General features: G+C 35.4%; 2 protein-coding genes across 6 annotated transcripts; one reads left to right on the forward strand and one right to left on the reverse strand.

The window, feature by feature from the left end:
- The first annotated feature begins 217 nt into the window (after positions 1-217).
- LOC118030401 (uncharacterized) lies at positions 218-7301 on the forward strand. 2 transcript variants are annotated; one of them, XM_073408638.1, is made up of 11 exons: positions 218-398; positions 560-703; positions 784-842; positions 1189-1254; positions 1392-1499; positions 2008-2074; positions 3024-3108; positions 4424-4584; positions 5014-5115; positions 5941-6163; positions 6936-7301. In XM_073408638.1, exons 1-11 carry the CDS (start codon positions 360-362, stop codon positions 7067-7069), a joined length of 1188 nt encoding a protein of 395 aa, XP_073264739.1. In that variant the 5' UTR covers positions 218-359; the 3' UTR covers positions 7070-7301. The 2 variants fall into 2 exon arrangements, with proteins under 2 accessions (XP_073264739.1, XP_034890379.1); XM_035034488.2 differs by having other exon boundaries at positions 219-398; positions 533-703.
- Positions 7302-8302: 1001 nt separating this feature from the next.
- Positions 8303-13237, reverse strand: LOC118030402 (glycolate oxidase). 4 transcript variants are annotated; one of them, XM_035034493.2, is made up of 12 exons: positions 12882-13237; positions 11880-12056; positions 11620-11744; positions 11135-11181; positions 10896-10973; positions 10422-10546; positions 10135-10201; positions 9974-10036; positions 9808-9877; positions 9551-9651; positions 9210-9314; positions 8303-8798 (listed from the first exon to the last, which is right to left on the reverse strand). In XM_035034493.2, exons 2-12 carry the CDS (start codon positions 12017-12019, stop codon positions 8613-8615), a joined length of 1107 nt encoding a protein of 368 aa, XP_034890384.1. In that variant the 5' UTR covers positions 12020-12056; positions 12882-13237; the 3' UTR covers positions 8303-8612. The 4 variants fall into 4 exon arrangements, with proteins under 4 accessions (XP_034890384.1, XP_034890383.1, XP_034890382.1 ...); XM_035034492.2 differs by having other exon boundaries at positions 12911-13236; XM_035034491.2 differs by having other exon boundaries at positions 12902-13236.
- Positions 13238-13486: the final 249 nt, after the last annotated feature.

The raw sequence follows: 13486 nt of genomic DNA on the forward strand, positions 1-13486 counted from the left end.
AACAAGATGGGTTAAGTTGGGAGATTTTCAAAAAAATAAAAAATATTAAATAAAAAAATAAAAAACAAATCTTATAAATTTATTTTTTAATTAACGTGGGTGTTCGGGTCAGTTTGTGCGTACCTCAATTAATCCCATAAGCTAAAATTAATGAACCATATAAATCTCCTGTGCAAATTGTATAAACAACCTAGGGACTGATAACGCAAATCTTGTAAATTTTACTACTACTGCATTGTAGTTAAACTGCAATAAGCAGAGGCTCAGAAAGGAGAGAGGATTTTATTTTATTTTTATTTCTGCTAGACAGATCTCTGTGTCTCTATATCTCCACATCTGGTGTTTCTCAATCAGTAATAATGGCCGATGAACCTTCTCCCACTCGCTGGTCTTTTCAGGTGCCACTCCACTCCGCCTTCATCATCATCATCATCATCATCATTATCATCATTACTAAAGAATATAATCAGATCAATGTTAATTTCAAAGTTGTTAAGAATTTTAAGTTACTAGTGTGTGTGTGTATGTTTAGGATTTTAAAACATTTTATGATGGTAAGTTTGGGAGAAAAAAGGTAGCAGCAGCAGCAGAAGCAGCATCGGATTCGCAGCAAAACGGTCAAACAACAGTAGTAGCATCGAATGGAAATGGTCATGTCAATAATTCTTCAGATACGGCCATTTATGAGCAGTACAGAAACCAAGTATTGCCCTTTATTTTTAGATTTTTTAAGCTATTTTTTTGCAATATGTCAACAATGAATTTGTTGTAATGTGATTTCAGTATCGGAACTCAACAACACATTCGAACGGAGTTTTGTCTAATGGAGTTGATGAAAGACCGTAAGTGAAGTGATTGGGTTTTCAAATTTTTATTTATTTATTTATGGTGCTTGATGATTCTTGGGAAAGAATAACAGATCTTATGCCTTTGCATGTTACAGATATGATATGTTGGCAATGTGGCTGTGCAATTATTTTGCCGCAATGTTTCCATTTAACAGGCTCTCATGTAGAACTAAATGAATTAGCTAACAAGTTTTAATTTTCTTAAAGTTATCTTATTTGACCTTTAAGCTCTGCAATTAATGTTGGACAGGATAAAATCATTGTTACTTTAATGTTTGCAAGAACTAGCTAACTGCCTTTCGCCTCGAGAATTCACTGATTTTTTGTTTTTCATTTCCAGGAAGAAGTCTTTGCTTCCTGCTTTTGATTCTGCTGAAACACGTGCATTGGCCGAGAGTTTATGCAGGTAATTGATTCTGTTGCAAGTGTTGCATTAGATAGTTGGTACATGTTATGTTTGTATTGTCTGGGTGTCCATGATTTTACGTTTTGACTTCAATACTCTGAATGTTTAGACCATGCATTTTGTTTTATTTTGTACAGGGACATCATTCGCGGGAGTCCAGATGTTAAGTGGGAAAGCATTAAGGGGCTGGAGAGTGCAAAACGTTTACTGAAAGAAGCAGTAGTAATGCCGATAAAATATCCCAAGTAGGTCATGCTAATGAAAACTTTTGTTCACTTCATTAGAGTAACACACAAATTTATCTTAAGCCAGCCTTCTTTTGTGATGAATTTGTCGATTCCCCGTTATATGGTGGAAAGAAATTTCAAAATTCCACCCTTCTTCTTATATGGCACATGCCTTGAGAATTTTCTTGTCTGTCTCTGTTTTCAAAGGGTGATATAGATAATTACCGATGTCTGAGCTATTGCTAAAGTTACTTCAAATTTAAGACTAGCTAGCTAATATTGTATGAAACTTAAACTCTTCTTTAGCATGCTATAGAAGTATGATTTTGATGCTCTTCAGATTTAAGGAATTTTGTGGGCAACCTCTAATAGTGCTTATGTATCTGATTTAATGTGTTTGCCTGTTTGGTAGACTTCCATTGCAGAAATGTGTATTTGTTAACATTCTATCAATGTGCTTTACCACTATCTGATTTAGGTCTTTGAAGTTTACATCTCACAGTTAACCTGCCCTCTCCCTTAACAGATACTTCACTGGTCTTCTGTCGCCATGGAAAGGCATTCTTCTTTTTGGCCCTCCAGGGACAGGAAAGGTTTGTGAACTTTGTATTTATTGTTTATAGTGCTATTTGATCTTGTATTTCATTTGAAAATATATTCCATTCCCTTTATAGAATTCTTGTCTTCTCTTTCTCTTGTTAAAATATTTTTAGAGATGCACATAAAGTTTTCTTTCTGGTTTTTATTTGTGCGTGTGTTGGGGTGTGGGGTTGAGTTTTTTCATATGAGGATGTTGATCAGGTAGTTATATTGAAACTTGGATTACTTTTGTAGGTTTTTTGCTTCTTTTTTTCCATATTAAATGTATGGGTTGTAAACTGTAATGATTTAGATGCAACAGAAAAACTTTTTCATTTATTTTCTGTTAGAAAAAATGTGAAAAATTTGGAAAGACCATGTCCTATGCTGTCATTTTCCTGAACAACATAGTATATTGAAATTTGGATGAGAAAGTTGGCATATGGTAAAGGAAATCTTTTTATGGCATATAAAGAATCTAGGAAAGGAATTTGAGGATCATTATTCATGTAAAAGGAAGTATAAAGGCAATAGTATGTACATCTCCCATTGACTGCATGCAAAGTGCCCCATATGATGAGTCGAGGTCATTCATGAGAAGAACAGTAAGGATTTCCATTGCATGTACTTTTACATGACAATGCTGCAATGGTGCTCCTCGCGCCCAACCCTCAACCTCCATTCAGCCTCTCTTATGAACTCTTTTCTCTTGTGTGAGTTGTCTGATTAGGTGCTATCATGTGTTTATGGAAATTTGTTTGTCAAAACATGTCTTTGGAATTGAAATGTTGTATTTTGTCCAATGATATGTTTGAAGGGTCCATGATTCAAGAGAGAAAAATTCTAGGTTAATAAGAAAATGGTTTGTCATATCTTGCTGGTTCTTGAGCATGCTTTTTTTTTTTTTTTTTTTTTTTTAATGATATTTTTATTGCTATATAAGTTTTGATATTTATGTTTCAGACAATGCTTGCCAAGGCGGTTGCTACAGAGTGCAAAACCACATTTTTCAATATTTCAGCATCTTCAGTGGTTAGCAAGTGGCGGGGTATGTTTGGGAACTTTTTTATCATGTTGTTTAGAATCTGAAATATATCAAGTATTTTGTATGGAGAAATAAAACATGATTAACTTTCTTTTGACGTGACTTGTGAATATTTCCTAGGCCTTTGAGGATAAATATTATCAACATTTTAATGGATGTTATTCTTGTCATGTATGCAGTACCTGTGAAAATTACATTTGGTTGAGCAATCTGATTATGTATTTGGGGTTTTGTAAGTGATGAAAGGATGATCTTTTCTATCCATAGCTACATTACAATGAATTGATGGATTTGTTTGGGCTTCAGCTCTAGATGGAATCCAGTCTTACTGTTCAGCAGTTGCATACCACCTCTATTTCCCTGCAGGTGTCATCTATACGATAATTAGACATTGCCATGTTTTGGATTAGTTATCCTGATTTTATCTTTGGCATGAAAAATGTATTGATTAGTTATCCTGATTTTATTGTTGTCATTAAAAATGGGAATGAGTGCCAGTTTCTGGTGAAGTACTGATAAGGCATCAAACTAAATGAAGTTGCAAGACTTGCAAAGGCACCAAGGATTGCTGTTCTTCACATCTTTAGGAATTATGAAATAAGTTCTGAACTGGTTTTGGGTGAATTTAATGAATCTCTGTCGTATAGGTTTTTTCCCCCCAACTCCTGTATGGTGTTGTTAGAACAAATGTTCAACAGAAACTAATTCACAGGAAAAAAAGAAATTCCAGGTGATAGAATGAATCTGTACTCTATGCCCCCCCCCCCCCCCAACTCCAGGATGGTGGTTTTAGAACAAATGGTCATCAGAAACTAATTGACAGAAAAAGAAAATCCAGGTGATAGGCTTAAATCTTTCCGATTAAAAGAGGACGTTGGTAAAGATTGCAGAAACTCATGGATGAAAGCCACACAATAGATATGAATTGAGAAAGTCACATAAGTTTTTCTAGGCTGGTGGTTGCATCTGTCTGTGCTTTCATGATATGATGGTGGTAGATAAGAAAGCCAAATTGTTGTCTTATTTGGATGGTCTTTATTTTGTGACCTAGGTTTTCTCCAGGAAAAAATACCAAAATATTTCTATTTGCATTTTATAGTTGTAATTTTACATCGCATTGAAGTGAAGCCAACTGCTACCCAATTTTCAGTTCTTGTTGTTCTTCTTGTTATCAAGCAAACTAATCTTTGAGGGAGAGAAAGGGAGTAGAGAAAATCTCAAATATTCAGTATAAGTTATTTTTTCCCCTGAATTGCAAACTATTCACTGTCATCATACTGAAAGTGAATCAGAAACGTAAATTTTGTACACATTGCAGGTGATTCAGAGAAGTTAATAAAGGTGTTATTTGAGCTTGCTAGGCACCATGCACCATCAACTATATTTCTTGATGAAATCGATGCTATTATCAGTCAACGTGGTGAAGCTCGCAGTGAGCATGAAGCAAGTAGGCGTTTGAAGACTGAACTGCTCATACAGGTGATGTTTGTTTCCTTAAAGCATACTGTTTTGTTCGCGCATATACACCTGCTTGTGAGTGCATAGACACCTCTATATTTGTGTTTGTCCATGAATGTTTCTAATCAATATGGCATTATTCTGTGTTGTGCCCTTTTGTGCTCCCATTCCAAGCACTGGCACTGGTGTTGTTGTTAATGTCATTTCATGGTGGTTCTGTCTTGCATCAGTTCCCTTACCAGTGTTCCGATTCCCTTAATTCTAAATCATATTTACCAGCATTATCCTGATGGATTTTGTCAGGTGCTGCATTTGAAAATTCAGCATTTCACTTCTTCCATTGCATGTATGTCAAATTCTGCTCTCAATTTATATCTCAATTTGGAAATGAAATGATTTATGGTTTCTGCTGCTTTTCTGCATAAATTGATCAGTTTGATTAGATTGCAGATGGATGGTTTGACTCGCACAAACGAGCTCGTTTTTGTTTTGGCAGCGACTAATCTCCCTTGGGAGTTGGATGCAGCTATGCTCCGGCGTCTTGAGAAGCGAGTATCCTTTGATATTTTCTGCTAAAGTGCTAAGCGTACTAAATAGTGAACAGAGTTAGATCTATAACTATTTTTGGATGGCAAACTACACTAATTAAAGCCTGCCTTTAGACAGTATGTGCTCTTGTGCGTTGAGAGTTGCTCCTTACAATTTAAAGGCATAGGTTTGCACTGCACCCCTGTTCTTGGTTTAAAAGACATAGGCAGTTCTACCTCACAAAACAGAGATATCTCGAAGCTTACAAGTTAATGGCACCACTTTTTGTAGTTTTTAGAATAAATTATTATTTGATCTGTATGTTTTTGGTGAAATAATTTGTTAATTCCTTTGGTTTAAGAAACCCAATATTGAGTCCTTGTATTTTCATATCTGTTTGTAACTTGGTCCTTGTATTGGTTTTTCATGACAATTTAATTGTTTTTTTCCCTTAAATGTCCTTGGTTTCTAATCAAAATTTCCAATTCTATCTAGTACATGCAAAATAAAAAATGCATTTAAAACGGACAATTTATAAATTTAAAAAATAATTAGCAGTCCAACTTTGGTCAAGGGACATGCTTATGATTTGCACAACTAGGACTAACTTCAATATCACCAGAAACACAGGGAGTAAATTATAGTTCACTTTATTTTTTAGTGTTGGCTTGCTATAGTTTGATATAAATCATGCCAGGATTGGTGAATATTTCATCTCTAACCTTTTCCCTCTTGTTCTCATTGTTATTTAGCTGTTGCACATCTTTAGTCGAAAAGAAAGGAACAAAAGATGTCACCAACGTTTGGTCTATCATTTAAATAGTTTTCTGTTGACCAATTAAAACTAAGATTCTTGTACCCCTTCCAGAACCAGAAGCTAGAGCAGCCATGTTTGAAGAACTCCTGCCATCACAGCCCGATGAGGAGAAGCTTCCTTTTGATTTGTTGGTGGAAAGAACAGAAGGTTATTCTGGTTCAGATATTCGGCTATTATGCAAAGAGGTTGCCATGCAACCATTGAGACGTATAATGACTCTCCTTGAAGACACAGAGGAAGTAGTGCCTGAGGATGGTAAGTGATTTCGCACATGCATTATCTTAAATGACATTCACAAAATGCTTAAATGAATTCTAACAAAAATTGAAAATAAGTATGAGTTCTTGTATCCCATAGGGGGAATATATAAAAGGGCGGTGCCCTTCCTGAGCATGACTTTTCTTACCAAAACAGATCATTTTTCTCTGCTGTTTCCATCCTTGTCTGTATTGCCAACTAGCTCACTTGTGTCATTTCTTATGAGACACTGACCTTCCCTATTACCTATCATTGTGAAGCACGGCTGCTTTAAAGGTGTGAGATGGAAATAATTAATTTTTCTTTTCTTTGGCAAGTCTGTGTGGAGCCCTAGTGAAATTCCACTGAGATATATTTCTCCTCCATGAAAGGGAAAGTCCAACGTTTTGGAAAAAGAATGCTGTCAACTCCTCTTTTCTTTTCAATTTCCTTTTCATTTTCAGTTCTAGGTAACCTATGCAGTGTCATCCATTCCATTTTCCAGGGAAGAAAGAGAGTGCGATGAACAAAGAACTGACACCAAGATTCTGTATATAAAGAAATGTTCAGCTTCTCCTTTTTGCTTTTCTTTCCTTAACACGTATATATTACCATGGTTGATACGAACACCTGATATTGTTCATATCTGGTTCCATAGCGCTTAACATTTTCAACCACCTTTTTGAAGAGAACACATTCTGTATTGTTGAGTACTCTTTTTCCGCTTGCGAAATATGCATGCCCAATTAATTTATCATCATACATCAACTGAATAGTTGTGAGCCTGCAGAGTTGCCGAAAGTTGGGCCAATCAGACCTGAGGATATAGAGACGGCTTTGAAGAACACAAGGCCATCTGCTCATCTCCACGCCCATCGCTATGACAAATTCAATGCTGATTACGGCAGTCAGATACTCCAATGAAGGCATGCATTGTTAATCATTCTTCTCAATAGCTACCAGTAATGTTTCTGGATTTCTTGTTTTCTCTCATTATTATCACCATTGTTAAACTTGATGCGGTCAGGGACGCAGGAGTTGTCAGCAGTTCTTATTTTTAGGAGTAACATTTAATATTCATTTCAATTAGCTTCCAAATTGGTCAATAAACCATGTTGCAGGCAGCCTTTGGACTATCAAGGACAGATGCTTGTGTCATGTATTAGTTTCATGAGGTTTGGTTTTAGTTGATTGGCGAATCTGACTGATTTTTCAGCCAAAGATGGTGTTTTTTACTTATTTTGTTAAAAAATAATATATAAATAAATTTTTAAAATATAATTTATATTATTTTCTTACAAACCGATACTAAATTAAATCATGGGTAGACAGACAGCCGAGGTGAGTCTTGTAACAATGCAACAAAGGATATTTATCCATGTTACAAAGCAGCCTAAGGTTGCAATGAGAAGGACCCAGTTCATTTGAGGAACAATGAATTTATCGCATAAGAAATGAAAGAGATGGAGAAGGACCCAGTTAATACAATTGATAGTGATGAACAATCTATAAAAGTGATGAAAAGAATAAGATAAAGAAAGAGAACTAAAAATAAAAATAAAAACATAATATTTTCTATTTCAATTAAATTAATTAAACTCATAGCTTTTAGTTTTTTAATTCTCAACCTTTTATAGAAAATTAAATACCTTCAAAACATGGTTATTTTTTTTTAAATATCACAATATAAAAAGCAAGTTTTAATTAAAAAAATACCTTTAAAACTTTATGTGACTGAAAAAAAATAATTAAAAAATACCTTTAAACAAAATTACTTTAAAAGATAAAAGCGAGCATGCCTGGGCCTGCAAAGCTATGCATTTGGGACAACAAAGTCAAGCCCACGTGCTCTTTTTTTTATTTGTAAGATTGTTTGATCCTTTAAAAAAAATAAAATGAACAAGTGGTCCAAGTATATGACGGCATATGACGTGTCGTCCACTTCAACACATTTTCGCTATCTTTGATGGTCGAGAAATCAAGATCGACTAATTTAGACCCCAACTTGGATTTCAATTTTTTTTTTCTCCTATAAAACCTACAAGCTCCTTTGTCATTGCCAACAAGCTCAGGCAAAGCCAAGGAGGGTTATCTCAAACCTATTAGATGATGAAGTTAATGCCGCGTCCTTGATGTTTTGTTCTTAAAGATGATGTGTCCCAGATGAAAAGACTAAGAAACTTAATGATTAAAAATAAAAATAAAAAGCCAGGAAACTGTTACAGCTTGAAAGCAAGACAACACTGCTCGGTTATTCAGTTCTTCTCAAAGGACTGAGCTGCATTCAAGCAAAATCCCGATCTGAGAAAATAAAAGACAGGGAAAGCAGTGTTCAGTCATGGACATTAATGTATCCAACGTTATTACACAAGTTCAACTGCTTCAACTACTAACTAATTAACCATTTCACTCTCAGGCTCGAGCTTTTCACTTCTCCATTTCAATGTGCTGCTAGCTGCGAACCACCTTATAACTTTGGCACGGCTCGGGGAGGGTCCCAGTCTGCAACAATGTGGTTGCGACTAATCTCCTTTAGCGAGCGGCAACCATTTAAAGCCATCGTCAGCTCAAACTCATCACGAAGCATCTGAAGTACCTTCCTAACTCCAGCTTCACCGTCAGCGGCCAATGAGAATAAAACTGGCCTTCCAATCTGAAGTTGAACAAAAAAACAGGGGATTGTTTTCAAGGCTCCACGACTTGCATACAAAATTATTACGAAGCTTGGAGAATCATGGTAGACCTCAATATAAAGTTTAGTGCTTGAGTTTGATATTTGCTCCGATATTTAAGTCTATGAAATGGATTAAAGATCAACCAGTTCTTATAGAATAGGCTAAATGTTTCACAAGGAAGATCATTAGTTATCTAGGAGAAGTTTTGTTCGTTCATTTTTTCTTCAGATTGTTATGTAGGAGAAGTTAAACAGAGCTAATTCAACACATTAATTTTATTCAAGTGTTATGTTCGATTAATCTATTGTTTATTTCCTGTTTTCTCACAACTATGGCAAACACTATTTCTTATTTTTGCGTACTGGCCATTGCCATATCAATGCACTTACAAATATTCCAGATGCTCCAAGGGCCATTGCCTTGAAAACATCTGTTCCGCGGCGAACTCCACCATCAAGAAAAACAGGAACACGGCCTTGTACAGCTTTGACAACCTGAATATCATATCAATAGATGTTTATGTAATGTATGCGTATACATGATGGCAAAAGGTATACAGAGTAACTTTGACTTCAACCCTGGACTATATCAACAAGATGCACATGGCAAAAGTTTCTTGAACTTGAAGAAAAGGAAAATTTACAGGTTGACAGCTTAAAAAGCCAGTGAACTTTCTTGAGATTGCCAAAATGCACCGGAAATATGTCATGATCATTAAAAGCACATGTACCTCTTCCAAGGCTATAATAGTGGAAGGAACGTAATCAAGCTGGCGTGCTCCATGATTGGAGACAATAATTCCTGCAGCCCCGTTCTGTACGGCTAGCCTTGCTGCAATGAAAAAAAAAAAAAACAAATAGGAGAGAGAGGAAGGAAGAATGTTTGGAGGCCCATAAATAGGGTTACAGGCAAGATGAATATTTTCATTAAATCATTCATTACAGTTTAGTATTGGTGGGTGGGGAAAGGATGGACTAGTTTGCTTACCATCCTCAGCAGTGAGGACACCCTTCAATAGAATCGGCAATGATGTGATTGTCTGAAGCCACTTCACATCCTGTCGAAATGGTCAATAATATTTTATTAAAGTATATCATCTCTGCAATATTACAGTCCAAGTCTGAAATCTGTAAAAATCCATGCATGAACTTACCTTCCAGCTAAGTGACCGATCAATTTGTTCAGCAACATACGATGCTAGTCCAGAGTCATCGGTCTGCATGGTCAGCTCAACGATCACATTAATGAACAAATTATTAAAACAAATGGAAGTAATTAGTAGACTGAAATTAGCCAGTATTACATGTAACAAACCTTATCCATCTTGCCAAGGTCTAAGCCCTCAAAGTTCTTCAAAGTCAAATGTGGTGGCAATGTAAATCTGCAAGGGTTAACATTAAAGAAAATTACATGCATTCTACGAAACAGTAAAGTGAATTTAGTTTCTCCTTTCACTGGCAGTGATCACAATTTTGTTAAAAACAAAATTAATATCCAAACCGAGTGTAAGATTTGCTTGGCATGCTTGTCATTAACCAGGCAAAACAGTTATAAAAAGGAAAGTTTCTTTCTATTTTCTATTACGCTTAAATTGAGTTAACCTGTTTTTGATATCAGCTTCCCTACGGCCAAGTCTTGGAGTATCCACAGTGAGGGCAATTGCCTTGAAACCAGCCCTCTCAGCTCTTCTTACGAGCTGGGCAACCACATTCCTGTCTTTATGCACCTGAACAGGCAATAAATGGGTTGCTGATTTGTCATAGGTATACATAGGAAAACTCATATGAAAAACAAGTAGCTTGTGCAAAAAGTAGACAAATTTTGGTTGATACCATTCTGTGAAGTTACTGCATAATATTGATATTAGAGAACATCATAATATTCATTTTAATTGAGAATTTCTTGGCAACATTAGTGAACTGTGAATAATCACGAGTTACTGCTTAAATTATGGTTGAATAAAATTTTGAGTGAGCTAAAGCGCTGTTGGAAAAAATGGGTAAATGATACGACAATGCTAGGAAGAATCAACAAAGAAACTAAAAGTTGGGGGCGGGGAACCATCTCAAACTCACATAGAGTTGGAAAAATCGGACGCCTGGCCCAGTTGAAGCAACCTCCTCAACACTAGAAGTAGCCCATGAGGATAGTGTCTGAAACAGTAAAATCATGCGTAAACTAATATAGACAGTGACAGAAAAATAAATACTGATTGCCGGAATGTTGACAAAATCAAAGAAAAGTAGGCTTTTTATTGCTAATGAAAGCCAGTACGATCAGAAAAGGCAAATTTGCAAAAGATAAAGCATCAAACCATGATTGTGTCAGCTGCTGAAGCTGCTCTAGCTGTTGCATACTCTCCTGCATAAGAATATATACTTTTGCAATCAGAAACTATTTCTTCTTTTCTATTCATGTTGAAAAACCAGTGAAAGAAGAAAGGACAGGGGATGAGAAGAGACGAAGAAGTAATTTGTTTTTGAAGGAATCACAACAAGACATCCAATTGTTTATTGATCAGTTGAATACCAAGAGCACAGGAAATGTTGCATTATTCTCTTGAATAGCAGGGGTAAGAGCTGAGAGAAAATGACATTAACAAAGCTATTCTAGAGGCTAAAAGGTAAGACTATTCATGTGAATGGATCAAAGTCTGGCCTCTCATTTGTATTAGTTTTATGATTTTTCCCAAAACCACTAGAAGGCAGAAGAGCTACTGAATAGTGAAATCGACTTCCATCGAGAGAATTATCTACAGTAGCAAAAGGTCTTCCAACTCCATGTAAAGAGGACATATACCTTCTGGGTGAGCCATTTTCTGCATTGCTGATGGCGCAATCATGATAGGCATTGAAATCTTGAAGCCCAAGACAGTTGTTGACATGTCAATCTTGCTAACATCAATAAGAATGCGTGGCCGAAATCTATTTTCAGAGGAAAAGGTGGAGAAATGAGAGAAGAACAAACAATAAACCTCAAGTCTAGAAAGATATATTTATAGAACAAAATGCGAGAGATATCCTGACAGATTGATTTGTAATTGTGAAGACATGGCTTACAAAATGCGAGAGAAGGCGTTCCGGTTCTCCTTAAGTGTCCACTGGTCCTCTGCACCTGATGCATAATAGTCATAAACCATCTTGGGCAGTTTCTGCCTTGCAATTTCCTGATACTCCATAACATTTGTTATCTGATCCATCTCTTCTAACTGATTGCTTGCGCTTTCTCCGAATAATCTGATCAAATTTCACACTTGACTATGAGAATCAATGTGATTTCAAAGTGTCTTCTCATATTCAGAGAATCAAAACAAATTAACACATATCACCTTGTCAAGCCACAACGAACATCATTTGTAACTACTAAAATCATGTAAATCCACCCCGAAATGAACATCAGAGAACAAAAGTGGCATGCATGAAGAAAGTTACAAGGAAACGGGAAAAATTACAATTCTACAACAGCAGAAAGAATCTCTAGGAGACCATATTCTATTCAATTAATTGCAGTAACACAGAAACAAAAGACCACAAATTCTCAGAACTAAAAGTCACTGTCAACCATATACAGGTTCTTCCTTGACTGCCTTTCCAGTTATGATGCATCCAAAATTGATGAATCCTCCAAGAATTCAAAAGAACATGATTCTGCAACTTCTCATAACTTTATTATAGGTTATATACAATTAAAGGGAGTCCTTCAGAAAGTTCATATGGCTTCACAGAATCCAAGGCAACATGCGATTATTATCATATTATGGAGGTTACAAACAACAGTGTTTTTTGATCAAGTTTGTAACCTGCATGCACATAACAGAACATCGAAATGCATATCCAGCGGAAATTAGAAAAGAAAAAAAAAAGATTCTCGTAACTTCCCACATCGAAAAAAACACAGAGATAACATGGCAAAGGTTATAGACATAATTATGATCAGATAGAGGTGATCATGATATTCATATCAATAAAACTAAACTAAACATTAATACAAGAAATTATGTTGAGATTGGAAAGTGAAAAAACAAAACAAAAACAAGAAAGAGAAATGATAGAGAAGTTAACTGGTAGTCGAAAGAACAAACCTGGCCTACCTTTTCCCAACAGGAAATGGAAAGATCGCAGCTAAATGTTAAGAGAGGGTGTTTCTCAAGCAGCAACCCAATAATACTTCGGTAAGATTAATTAAATCATTGTTTTAAAATCTAACCCGGTAGATCGTTTCTGAATCCAATTAACTCGGAGTTTGAACCAATTTTGTTTTAAAAAAAACTACCCAAGCAAAATTCGACCATTAACTAGTTGAGATTTTTTATTATTTTTTTTGGATCAAATCCGGATTGGGTTTTAAACTAAAACCTCAATTAGGTTCAAATCCATGAGTTATATCAATAATTCCCAAATATTTTCAATATTTCTTAACCATGTCTTTTTGTCAACTTTTTTTATAATTTAGATCTAATTTGAATGTTTTATACACTAAATGGAGTCGAATTTGAAAAGCATTTGGATAAAAAGTCAATGAATGTTAACGTTTTCAGTCTTATATGCATATCCATTCATTAAAATGACATCAATTTGAAGAAATTTCGAAACAAAATCGATGATCATTGACAAAAAATATCTATTGAGAATAATTTGAAATACTTTGGGGATCTAATTGAAAAACA

Source organism: Populus alba, chromosome 4 (genome assembly GCF_005239225.2).
Source record: "Populus alba chromosome 4, ASM523922v2, whole genome shotgun sequence".
NCBI classification, from domain to species: Eukaryota; Viridiplantae; Streptophyta; class Magnoliopsida; order Malpighiales; family Salicaceae; genus Populus; species Populus alba.